Genomic DNA, 13,013 nt, shown 5'->3' with positions numbered 1-13,013 from the left:
TGCTTTTCCCAACCAATTTCCTCTTCTGGCACTGGGTGCCCCACCACCTCTGCTTTGTTCTCAGCTGCTGGCTGTGCAGCCAGGGATGCTCCAGCAGGATTTTGGGATGTGCCTGTCAGCTGGCTCCTTTGATGTCTCCATTTCTTTTATTTTTAAGGATGATTTCCCACTCCTCCTGACCTAACTCGCAGTGGCTTTTATGAGCTTTCAGAGGGAAAAAGTGGCACTTTGGCAAAAGCCCCAGATGATGTTAATTAAGGTCTCCCCCTCACTGAGATGTTTTCCCAGGCACTTTAGGGTACTGGAATTCTGTAAATGAGCTTTGGTTTTGTAGGGGGAAAGGCACCATCCCCACCCTGGCACAGCTTCCCCTCCTGAGCTGCTTTGTTGTGCTCCAGCTGCTGCCCCCGGGGCCTTCCTGACACCCCGAGGGTTCCTGCCATGGATGCTGACACCACAACACTTTTTAAAAGCCTCAGGGCCCCTGTGCCCCGGTTCCACTGCTGGCACAGCCTGCCTGGGGCTGCAGAGCCACGGGGGTGGGCATGGAATGCCAGGGGGCTGCAGGATGCCCAGCCTGGCCTTTGCCAGCCTCTGCCTCATTCACCTGCGAGGTTCCAAAGGAGATTCAGCCCCAGAGCTGCCCCTCAGCCCCCAAGGGTCTGCTGGAGAGTCCAGAGGAGCCACGGAGCTGCTCCAGGGCTGGAGCCCCTCGGGAGCCAGGCTGGGAGAGCTGGGGGTGCTCACCTGGAGAGGAGAAGCTCCAGGAGAGCTCAGAGCCCTTCCAGGTCCTGAAGGAACTTCTAAAAAGGAGGGAGGGGACTTTTTATATGGGCAGAGTGACAGAACAAGGGGCAATGATTTCAGAATGAGAGAGAGCAGAGTTAGATGGGATATTGGGCAGGAATTGTTCCCTGGGAGGGTGGGCAGGCCCTGGCACAGGGTGCCCAGAGCAGCTGTGGCTGCCCCTGGATCCTTGGCAGTGCCCAAGGCCAGGCTGGCAGAGCTGGGGGTGCTCACCTGGAGAGGAGAAGCTCCAGGGAGAGCTCAGAGCCCCTTTCAGGGCCTGAAGGGGCTCCAGGAGAGCTGGAGAGGGACTGGGGACAAGGGATGGAGGGACAGGACACAGGGAATGGCTCCCACTGCCAGAGGGCAGGGATGGATGGGATATTGGGAATCAGGAATTGTTCCCTGGGAGGCCCTGGCTCAGGGTGCCCAGAGAAACCCAAACCATTCCAAGCTTTTTTCCCAGCTTTGTTTAGCCTGCAGCTGTTTTTTTACCTCCCTAGACAACACCTGAGTTTTGTTTTCCAAGAGTGGTGGGCTCATGGGCAGAGGGAACAGGACCAGCTCAGTCCTGCTGGGGGTCTGTGGGGTTTGGGAGGGATGGGATGGAGCCCAGGGAGCAGCTCTGCAGCCACGGGAGGTGGTGGCTCTAGGATGTCCCGTGCAGGTTAACTGGGGGGTGACAGTGAAAATGATGTCAGAATTCATGACTTAAATGGTCAAACCCAGGCATTTTCCTGAGAAAGGGGATTTGTGTGTGTTGCCAGAGTTGGAGCAGGCTGGTTTTGCCAGTTTGGAAGAAAATTCTGGAGTGACGACTTCATCCCATTGGAGCATTTGCTGGCACCCATCCCCTCCCGTTTGCTCTCTGAATTTAAACCAGAACAAGAAGGGCATGAAGGACCCTTTCTCTCAGCCTGGTGACAGCACAAATCCATCCTGGCTCAGCTCAGACTGTGCTCTTGGGAGCCTCACCCAGGGTGGCTGTTCAGGATTATCTCCTCGCTGGGTTGTTCCCACACTGCACAGGTCCATAAGTGAGCAATTAAGCTGTGAGGATGGAGGGAAGGGAGCAGAGGATGAAATCACTGGCCTGGGTGCAGAAGATTAAATTAGAAGGCTCTGCATGTGCTGGTTCTTGGTTTAAATTGTCTCCTGTTGCTCGTGCTCCAACTGCATCCATGGAGCTGATGTCATGGGAATTTTAAGGTCGTGAAAATGTGGGAACAGGTGTCCTATAGAATAAATACTCAGCTCCTCGGGTCCTGGCTGCCTCCTGCCTCCTGCCATCCAAGATCCCAGCAGGTTTTTTTCCTGATCTCCAGCACCTCCTGCTGATGGAGTCTGGCCCTTTCCGCCCAGCAATGCTGAGCCTGCTCTTCCCCGGGCCAGGCTCAGTCAGTAAATTACGGACAGGGATTTATTCTGGGAGTGCTCCCTGCACTGCCACGGCCACGTCCTGCACGGCTCAGAGTGCAATTGTACAGCTGCTCTCAGAAAACTCTGCTTTTCCTTGGGTTGGTTTCACGGTGGCTGGTCACTGCTGAATGCTCTGCAGCCTGGGGTCAAGAAACTGCAGAAAAACGGGCTCCTGTTAGCAAGAAACTGAGGGAAAGGGGAAACTGTTGGCAAGAAATGGAGGGAAAAGGCCTCCTGTTATCGGGAAACTTAGGGAAAAGGGCTCCTGTTAGCAAGAAAATGAGGAAAAAAGGGTCTTGTTAGCAAGAAACTGAGGGAAAGGGGAAACTGTTATAAAAAAACTGAGGAAAGTGGCTCCTGTTATCAGGAAAGTGAGGAAAAAAGAGCTCCTGTTATCAGGAAACAGGAAAAAAGACTCCTGTTATCAGGAAATGGAGGGAAAAGGGCTCCTGTTATAAAAAAAACTAAGGAAAAATGGCTCCTGTTATCAGGAAAGTGAGGAAAAAGGGCTCCTGTTATAAAAACTGAGGGAAAAGGGCTCCTGTTATCAGGAAATTGAGGGAAAAGGGCTCCTGTTATCAGGAAATTGAGGGAAAAGGGCTCCTGTTATCGGGAAAATGGGGATAAAGTGCTCCTGTTATAAAAACACTGAGCAAAAAGGGCTCTTGTTAGCAAGAAACTAAGCAGAAAGCGTTCCTGGTGTCAAGAAACTGAGGAAAAGGGGCTCTTGTTAGCAAGAAAATGGGGAAAAAGAGCTCCTGGTGTCAAGAAAATGGGAAAAACGGGCTCCTGTCATCAGGAAGGTGAGGGAAAAGGGCCAGATTCTCATGGTCACTGGGAGTGGTGCCGAGGATGGAGGGCTGGTGGGAGGGTTTGGCCTTGGCTTGCGTTAGAATCAGACTTGTTTAGGCTGGAAAAGCCCCCCAGGATCATTAAACCCCACCTTCAGATGAGCACAGGCACAAATAAGGGATGTTTTTGCTGGAGCACCCCAGAAGTGCTGCAGGAATTGGTGAAGGTGGCTGTGCTGTGCTCTCTGTGGGGCAGTGCTGGCTTTGTGAGTTCCCATCGTTGTCACCTGTGGGCCCTGGGACAATATTTCTTCCCTGGCTGTGCCCTAAAGCAGGGAATCCATTTCATTTTCTGTGCAGAGCATCACTTTTAAGACCCCTTCTGCTCTGGGGGCTGGGTTTCGTGGTGTGGCAGACCCACCCCCTGCTCTCTGCATGTTCCCCTCCAAGAGGATGCTCTGAGCAAAAATTAATTTTGCACACGGAGAAGAAACTCCGAGCAGAAACTGCTTCAGGTGTTGGGAAACACCAGACAGCAAACTGAGGGATTTGTGGATTTATTATGGGAAGTGCTGGCAGGTAATTTCCAGCATAACTGAGGGATTCTGCTCCCTCTCTCTGTCTCCTGTTGCCCTGTGCTTTCCTGGGGCACAGGGTGCAGCTCTTTAGTGCCTGATGATGCCCAATAGCCTCATAAACAGGCAGAGGTTGGGGATTCTCCTCCAGCAGCCCTGGAGTTCGTGGGAATTAATTCCTTGCACTGAGCACAATCCACAATGTGATCTCAGAGTTTAAAGCAGCTCCAATATTTGCACCACACTTAGCCATGCTTTGGAAAGAGGAATTTGCATTTAATCTGGATTTCTTTTTTTTTTAAAGCAGCTCCAATATTTGCTGGTTTTACACCAGACTTAGCCATGCTTTGGAAAGAGGAATTTGTATTTAATCTGGAATTTTTTTTTCAAAGCAGCTCCAATATTTGCTGGTTTTGCACCAGACTTAGCCATGCTCTGGAAAGAGGAATTTGCATTTAATCTGGATTTTATTTTCCCGTTTCCCCTCAGGATTCTGGCGACTGCTGGGACTGACTTTGACCTGCGGACCCTGCGAGCTGTGCGGGTGCTGCGGCCCCTGAAACTCGTCTCGGGAATCCCAAGTGAGTGTCGGGACCACGTCGTGTCACAGCCCCAGGGCTCTGTAGGTTTGGGGTGTTATTGCTTTTCTCAGCAATATTTTCTCCCCCTGCTCTCAGCAGGGTCTGGCTGTGTCTCGTCCCATTTTGTGCTGATTTCAGCTCCGTGCTCCCAAATCTGCAGGTGAGGGGCTGGGATCTGTCCAAGGACCCTTTTGTCTTTGGGAGTGAAGGAATTCTCTGGGGAGAGAAGACCTGAGAGCTGAATTTTGCAGCTTTCAGGCTTTTCAGCTTGGATCTTCTGATGGGTTTGATCAGCTGAGCATCCTGTGCTGGGATTTTACTCTAATAAAGGGAAAGAGTGGGTGGGATCTGGCCTTGCCTACTGGATTTATGCATTTTATGTGTGAACCTGAAGGGTCTGAATGCTCCAGTGAGGAGCTGCATCATGCCCTGAAACCATCCCAGTGCCCACACCGTGGCTTTCTGCCTTTTTATGTCACAGGCACAGCTGCTCTGCCCCAGCAGGGATCACTTCCAGGAGCTCTTTCATTCCTGGATGTGGAACAGAGAGGTCTGTACCCTCCAGCAAGAGCTGCTGGAAGGAGCTGCAGCACAGTGGGATGCTCTGGTGTTCTCTGGATTCACCTGGGGGCAATGACAGCACCAAAAATTCCTGAAATCAGGGTGCATTCATGGGCAGGGCTGAATTCCTGCTGAATTCCCAGCCAGGACACATCCTTGGAAAGGTGGCATTTGTTAGCAGGGTCTCCAACAAGGAGATGCTGCTGCCTGCTTTTCCCTGGACCTTTTGCCTGTGCAAGGTGTGCCAATGACAGAGGTTGTCACAGGAGGGAGGTGGCCCCTCAGAGCTGTCCCTGTCCTGCTGTGGGACACGTGTTCCCACCTGGGCACGTGTCCTGGACCAGCACAACACTTCCCCACAATAACTGCTCTCAGGTTTTTTAGTGATGTGGTGAAAGCTGAATATTTTATAGTTTTTTCCCCCTGTAATAAATGCATAACCTTGATGTACAACCACCCACAAACACGGAATATTCTTCCCTTTTATCCCCTCGGTGTTTTTCCTGTCAAAGAGACCTTGATGCTTTTTTAAATGTCTGTGCCCATCTCCATCTCACTGGTGCTGTACAAGGTGGCAAGACAAGGATGATCCTTCATCCCCCAGCCCTCAGGACAGGCCAGCAAGGCAGCTGCTGCCTGTCACTGCAGGGTTTTGCTGTGTGCATCTGCAGGACCTTATCAGTCACCTCCATCTCCAGCCTGTCTCTCCTTATCTCCCTGCCTTTAACCAAGATGGGTTTCAGGGCTGGTGACAAAGCTGTGGCTGGGCTGCCCTGGCTTTGTCTCTGCAGAGCAGGCTGTGGCAGGGACAGCAGTGTCCCTTCTGTTCATGGGTTGTGGGGATCCCTGGCACAGGGGATCACATCCATCCACGGGGCTCTGCTGCCCTCCTCCACTTTCAAACCCAGTGACAATATCAGGGGCTGGCACATGCTCGCTTTGCCCTCGCTCTGAGCTCCTCAGGACAGGTTCCCACTGCAGTCCAGATCCTGCCCGATCTCTCCGAGCACCACCGTAACCTTCCTTCCAGAGAAACACTTCAGCCTTGGGTCTATAGACACAAATTGGAATTTATTTTGGCAAATATCTGCAGGAGACCCTGGTGCAGCTAAATAATTGTATTAGCTGAGGTTTAATCTCCTGCTATGGTCTCACTTCCATTTCAGAGCAGTCAGATAATAAGAGTAATAACAATTCAGCACCAATTTCTTAATTGCCACTGAGTTCAGCCACTGTGTGAATTTGGTGGGATAAAGCTGACACTTCCAGCACGTCTGTGGAGAAGAGGGAATAAACTGTTCTTCCCCCTGCTCTACACCAGACTGGCTTGCTTGGCCCTAAGGTGTCCTAGGTAGAGTTCAAAGCTGCGCCACAATTCACAATTCTGTGAATTCTGTGCCCCAAGGACCTGGCTCATCTCCAGGCTGAGTCTCAGGACTCCAGCAGCTTCAGGAGAAATCCTCTGAGTGCCTCTGAAGCTTAACAAACCACTGGATCTGTCACCTGAAGAAAATACACCACGAAAGGAGAACCTCCAGCTGTCTCTCCTGCTCTCATGGCAGGAAATTGTTTTATAGCACCTTGGGAAGAGCAGCATTTCTTGGTATTGCCAATCCTCAACTGTCCCTTGGCCAGCCCCTCTCTCCCACCTTCTCTCCACTCCCAAGGCCCCATTTTCCTTCCCTGCCTGAGGTGTTTTTGTGTCCCCACAGGCCTGCAGGTTGTCCTCAAGTCCATCATGAAGGCCATGGTGCCCTTGCTGCAGATTGGGCTGCTCCTCTTCTTCGCCATCGTGATGTTTGCCATCATCGGGCTGGAGTTTTACATGGGCAAGTTCCATAAAACCTGCTTTTCCAACGAGACAGGTGAGCTCTGGCCTTGGGGCCTTCCTCTCCTGCTTCTGTGCTGCTTTTCCTTTTGCCTCTTCCACATTCCCTGCATTCTCTCCCTCTTTACCCACATATTCTGAGAATTACACGGAATTTTGTGCCCACCCTACATGGACTGGGACACATTCTCCGCTCTCTGATGCCACTGTTCTGCTCCCAGTCTGCCCAAGAGTGAGATGAAAGTTCTTAGGCCCTCCTGTCCCAAAAGAGTTTTTTCATAGCAGAAGCACAGAACCAAATTCCTGTTGTTTCTTATTAATTAATTGTCTCTGTCTAATTTTCCTTGGGTTTTTCTTCATGCCCATTGAGTTTCCTGGGAAGGTTTCTGGGGAAAATTTGGTGTGGAATAGTAAAAGATTGAAAAGTCTGGAAGCAAGCAACCAAAAAAAAAAAAAAAAAAAAAGGGCAATAGATGGGAGGCAAGGAGTCCTTTGATGGAGAAAGGCTAAAAATGACCTTCAGAGAAGGGAAATTGGGCACTGAAGAGTAAATGATGTGTCTGCCTGTGAGTGAGTGATAGACCCCAGAAGATGGAGGTGGACAAGGATGATCCCAGAGATTCTTGGCTGGGAACAGCTGAGTCAAATCATGGAATCATGGAATGCTTTGGGCTGGGAGGGACCTTAAAGATCATCTTGTTCCACCTCGTTCCTTTATAGCAGTGTTAATATATGTTTATTATCTGATAACACACATTAAAATGTTGTTCTTGTCTCCAAACCATTGCATTTTAAGGTGCAATCTACTTTCTTTAAAACACAGCCTTGTATTTTCAGTCATTATCACTAACAGGTCTTAATATTGATTTATTTCCATGCAATCCAGTGGTAATAAAACAACAGCCCTGCCAAATCTCTGGGCATCCCTCACGGTGCTTTCCGATGGGAGCAGTTTAATACACCCAGCGTTCACAGAGATTTGCAAAGGGAGCTCTTGCTCATGTTCCTGTGGAATGCTGGAATAACATAACGCAGGTTGTGAAGGAGAGTTGGGACTTGTGACTTGTGAGAAAATCCTGGCAATTCCTGGAGGAAAGGCGGTTTTGGGCTGGGTTTGAAGGAGGGAAGAGTCTCTTTGTGGGTGGTGTGGCCCCTGCAGGGGCTGTGGCAGTGCTGACGGGGGACAGGGACAGCAGTGACAGGAGGGGTGCGGAGGGAGCAGCCGAGTCCGTGCTGAGCTGGTGGAGAGGATGAAATCCTGAGCAGGCTGGGGTTTGCCAGGAGCATTTTCGGGTCTGTTGGACTGCAAACAAGGCGGGGGATGTTTGTGCATCCCTTGTGAGCAGGAGCAGCTGCAGGCAGAGCCCGAGGCTCTCCCTCACGGCTGACACCTGATGAGGGAGGATCTTCTTCCCTGCCCAGAACAGTGCAGAAAGCCAACATCACCCCAGAGCCGCGTGTGCTCCCTGCACGCTCACCTCGCCGTCAGTGGTGACCAAGAGATTCTGGGCCAGCTCTGGGGACAGAGGACAGGTTTTTGTCATGGGTAATGTCACGTGCAAGCTCCTCTTGCTGGCTGGGTGCATTCCAGCTGGGACTGGGAGCATGGCTGGAGCTCTGCTGCCCAGGCTGCATTTCAGCTCTGCTGCCCGAGCTGCATTTCAGCTCTGCTGCCCGAGCTGCATTTCAGCTCTGCTGCCCAGGCTGCATTTCAGCTCTGCTGCCCGAGCTGCATTTCAGCTCTGCTGCCAGCTCGTTGTGAGCTGTGGCTTGTTGTAGTTGAGACAGTCACAATCCAAAGCAACACTGCATTTTCAGAAGGCTTCAAACTGTTTTTATTCCAGCCTGCATGCTTTTCTACATTCTTACAAAATTCGTAAGTTTACTCATTGGTCACGAGAGACAAACCAAGTGCTCATTGGAACAGGCAGTGGCAGGTTTCTCTTATTTCTCCTTCTTTCTTTCTTAGTTTCTATGTCAACAGCCTTGGTAGAAAATTCTTCCAGGGGTGAACGTGGAGCCTCTTATCACACTTCTCTCTGGCTTGCAGAAGTCTCTGTAAAACCCCTTGCACAGTGGCTCAGCTCCCAGAGCCCCTCAGCAGGCAGGGGAAGATGCTCTGGGGCTGCAGAGCTGGCTTTGGGCGGGTTCTGAGCATCCACCCCAGCTGCCGGGCGGGAAATGGTGTTTCTGGAAAGCAGAGTGGGGTGAGGTTTCCTGGCACTGCATCCCCTGGGAGCAGAGCAGCAGAGCAACCCGCAAAGCTTTTGAAAACCTAAGTGCTCCTCATCTCCACCGAGGTGCATTAAGGAGCCCGGGCAGAGACCACGGGCTCCAAAGCGGCCTGAGGGTGGAAATGTGAGCTCATTAAAGAGATGCCTCTGCTAGGAGGTGGGAAATGGGAGGAGGGAAAGCTGCTCCTGCTCCTTTCTGTTCCAAATCCCCAAAGTGAGCAAACCCCTGGGATTTTTCCTGGAATCAGGAGCCAGAGGAAACAACTGTGCATCATGAGGGGACCAAGCAGAGGTGTTGACACCGAGTGTTGCTCTGCTGAGCCAATAGCCTGGGTAGGTCAGTGATGAACTGCCACGCACCAAAACATGGCCAAAGGGTTACTCAAGGCCTTTCCCCTTCAGCCTGACTGTTCTGAGCTGGAAAGATGTCATTATTGTAATGAAAATGGGTAAAACTCAGTGGCAGTGCATTCTCCAGTCTTGTTTCCCTCTCCCTGCACGTTCCTTGCTGTCCTGTTCTGCTGACACAGGATTATTTTTAAGCACCTGACCAAGCCCAAATTCCCCAAAGCTGCTCCAGGAGAGAATGGTACCATATTTATTTCCCATTTTCTTGAGATTTCTCCTTTCTCTGTCTTCTCCAGCCATGAGGAGTAAGGGCCAGTTCTGCTCACTGCTTTAAAAAGGAAAAAATCCCACCCCCCCACCTTTGTGGTAGATGTGTGCTGCATTCTCAGAGAATTCCCTGGCAGCAAAAGGCCAAACTGAGATGAAACTGGATCCTCTTTTAATGCATACTCACAAACGGTCAGCAGGAGCCAGCTTTGGCATTTTCTTCTCTCACCAAGCCCTTGTGAGAGCCTGTGGTGACCCATCTGGGAGCTGGAGGTTTGCCCTGCACCGAGGAGTTGAGCCAACAGGAAAGTGTCACATATATATTTATATATATCTACACACACTTATATCCTGCTCCACGGGGACAATTTTGCTTTCCTCCTGCAGGCTTTGCTCCGTGGAATGATTATTCCTAATTTTTGTTAGTGCTGCTCCTGCTTTTCCCCCTGGTGAAGTGGATTTTGTGCCGTTTGCTGCTCCATTACCACGTGTCCCTTTAAAAACCCTTGAATGCTTCCCCAGCCCCAGCTCTCTAAACAGGGATATTGCTTGGGATATTTGCTTACTCTGAACACCCAGCACTGGAGTTTTCCAACCTGCAACACTTCCCAGCTGAGCCTGGAAGGTGCTGGGATGGTCCTGGCCATTCCTGGTGTCCTTCCCTGTCAGAATTATCCACCTTGGCCTCCTCTGGGTCTGCAGTGAAACTCAGCAGAGAAGCACCATCCCACATGGATCCTTTCCCTCTGTTCGGAGCAGAAATGTGGAGCTTATGGATGAGCTGGAGTCCTTCAGTTCTGCCTTGGGGTGACACCAGGGGCTCCTCATGCAGCTGTGCTTGAACATCTGTACCAGGGCAATTTTGGGGCAGTCCGCACCCCCAAATTGGCTTTAGTGTAGAAGGTGTCCTTTTGCTTCAATGTTATAAAGCAATATTTAGCACTTTGAGGGTGTTTGAAGTGTGTGCCATTCCCAAAGCCCTGCTTTTACCACACTGTTGGTTTTATTTTTTGTGGTGTTGCTTTATTTTGGGGTTTGGGTTTTTTTTTTTTTTTTTTTTTTTTTTTTGTGTGTGTGTGTGTGTGTGTGTATTTTTCATGCTGCTCTTACACCGTTTCCAGACCTCTCAGATGTACTGGGCTGTCATGAGCCAGAAATTATTTACAGCTTGGAAGCCTCTTCTGCCAGGTAACAAGTGGCGGGACAAGAGGAAATGGCCTCAAGTTACACCAGGAGAGGTTTAGACTGGAGATGAGGGGAAATTTCCTCACTGAAGGGGTGGTCAGACATTGGAAGGGGCTGCCCAGGGTGGAGTCCCCATCCCTGGAAGTGCTCAAAAATGTGTGGATGTGGCACTTGGGGACATGGGTTAGTGGTGCTGAGTTGATGGTTGCACTTGGTGATCTTAGAGGTGTTTTCTAAACAATTCCACCATGTGAGATGGCAAACTACGAATTTTGGGCATTTCAGGGATGGCTCTGCTCCACCCACACTGACCCACCTCTCAGAGCCCAGCAGTGTGGAAATGATGACAGGGACACAACGACTGTCCCATGTCCATAGCGGCACAAAGAAACCCAAAATGAGAAATTAATCCTTGCAGTGGTGCCAGGAGGATGCAGCAGCACCAGACAGGAAATTCTCAGGATGGTTTCAGTCAAGAACTTCTCAGCATGGCTCCAATCCAGAACTCTTCAGGATGGTTTCAGTCAGGAACTTTTCAGGACGGTTCCAAGCAGGAACTTTTCAGGATGGTTCCAACAGGCAGAAAATTCTCAGGATGGTTCCAAACAGGAACTTTTCAGGATGGTTCCAACAAGCAGGAACTTTTCAGGACAGTTCCAAGCAGGAACTTTTCAGGATGGTTCCAAGCAGGAATGTCTCAGGATGGTTCCAAGCAGGAACTTCTCAGGATGCTTCCAAGCAGGAACTTTTCAGGACGGTTCCAACAAGCAGGAACTCTTCAGGATAGTTCCAATCAGTAACTTCTCTTCCCTCTCTGCAGGTGAGGAGGTGGGGGATTTTCCCTGTGGAGAGGAGCCTCCTGCCAGGCAGTGTGAGAGCGGGACCACGTGCAGGGAGTACTGGCAGGGCCCCAACTATGGCATCACCAACTTTGACAACATCCTCTTCGCCGTGCTCACCGTCTTCCAGTGCATCACCATGGAGGGCTGGACTGACATCCTCTACAACGTGAGTCCTGCTGGGGCTGGGGGGGGTTGGTTGGGAAGAGATGGTTCTGGAAGAAAAAAGTGATTCAATTTGTGTGGTTTTCACCTCTTGACCCCCTGCTTTTGAGGAGGATTGTTCCTATTTTCCTGAGGGTCTGTTTCTGCTTCAGTCCGTGGTGCTCAGCTGCAGTGGGATGTGTGGGGGCAGTGGGGTGGTGGCAGTGCAGGGGTTGGGGTCACCCCAAGGTGCTCCTGTGCTCTGCTGGGTGAGTCGGAGCAGGTTCTCACAATGCCCCACAGAAAATCCAAATTGTACAAAATTGGGTGGCAAAAGCAGCAGCTCCTTCATGGTTTGTACCTGGATCACCCTCTCCTGACTGGGTGATCAAACTTGTAACACTGAGCTCCAGGACTGGTTTTGCTTGGTCCAGTCCAGTTTTACAAAGCCCTATCACTCACCTTCACCCCTGGCATGACTCTGTGGGCTGCAGAGAAGATGCCCCAGGCTGAATCCCCCTGCCTCCTGCAAGGCAGGACCTGCAAGGTTTGCTGGCACAACCTCTTGGCTGTTCTGTTTTGCTCTTCCCAACTTTACAAAGAGCAGGACGATTTCCCCCAGGCTCTGCTGGCTTCCAGGCAGTGCAAGGCTCTCATTTGAGGGTGTAGTTTATGTGGAAAAATCCCGAAGTCAGGTGTTACTGATGCCCTCAGTTCATTTCTCTGGCTGGAGGATTGATGCTGTGCTCAGTTTTCTTCATCACAGCCTCCAGAGCCACGCTGGCCCCTCTCACTCCTTCCTGGGAGGGTTTTTGTAGCAACAGGAAAGGATTATCCTCAGCCACAGTGAATTGGCAGGTACAATTCTGCTGTGTTTGGAGCCAATAAATGTGATTTATTCCCTTCTCCCTTCCTTGCTCAGTTCCTCCATTTATTCCCAGTCTCTGACCACTTAAAGCCATGTCTAGAAGATTTCTCCCCTCACCTTAAAGCTTCACCACACCACCAGTTTCTCCCCTTCTCATTCAGCATTCCTGCTCCTTCCTCCTGGTGCCAAGTGTTGTAAGAAAAGCCCATTAGCATCCTGGCTGGAATTGATTAATCAATATGTGGTGTATGAGATCATCTTCTCCCAACCTGCCTCTCGTACCACATGCAAAACCCCGAGCTTCCTATGGGGGTATTGATTTTGGGGGTTGCTTTGATGCTGTTGTAGTTTCATTCTGGATGCCCATTAATTTACCCATTAATTGGCAACAGGTGCCCGGAGCAGCTGCAGGGTTGGATTTGTTGTGTCTGAGAGCCCAGCTTAGGGTTTGCTGCTTGGATCTGGCAGATCTGAGGGGCTCTGGATGTTCTCACTGAGGGGAGGCTGAGGGGTTTGTGCTGTGCCATGGGACACTCAGCAGAAGTGATGCCAGGAGCCATCCCTGCCACCTGTCCCTTGTCCCCAAG

General features: G+C 50.8%; 1 protein-coding gene across 2 annotated transcripts in view; it reads left to right on the top strand.

Moving 5' to 3' along the window:
* CACNA1B (calcium voltage-gated channel subunit alpha1 B) overlaps positions 1 to 13,013 on the top strand; it is a 298,976-nt gene that overhangs the window by 101,803 nt on the left and 184,160 nt on the right. For both annotated transcript variants that reach the window (XM_053961845.1, XM_053961844.1), the window contains exons 4-7: positions 4,061 to 4,152; positions 6,426 to 6,578; positions 8,326 to 8,328; positions 11,396 to 11,583. In XM_053961845.1, coding sequence (XP_053817820.1) covers positions 4,061 to 4,152; positions 6,426 to 6,578; positions 8,326 to 8,328; positions 11,396 to 11,583 — 436 coding nt within the window. The remainder of the gene's footprint in view (positions 1 to 4,060; positions 4,153 to 6,425; positions 6,579 to 8,325; positions 8,329 to 11,395; positions 11,584 to 13,013) is intronic.

This window comes from Vidua chalybeata, chromosome 21 (genome assembly GCF_026979565.1).
Source record: "Vidua chalybeata isolate OUT-0048 chromosome 21, bVidCha1 merged haplotype, whole genome shotgun sequence".
NCBI lineage: Eukaryota > Metazoa > Chordata > Aves > Passeriformes > Viduidae > Vidua > Vidua chalybeata.
This window is presented reverse-complemented; position numbering and strand designations above follow the sequence as displayed.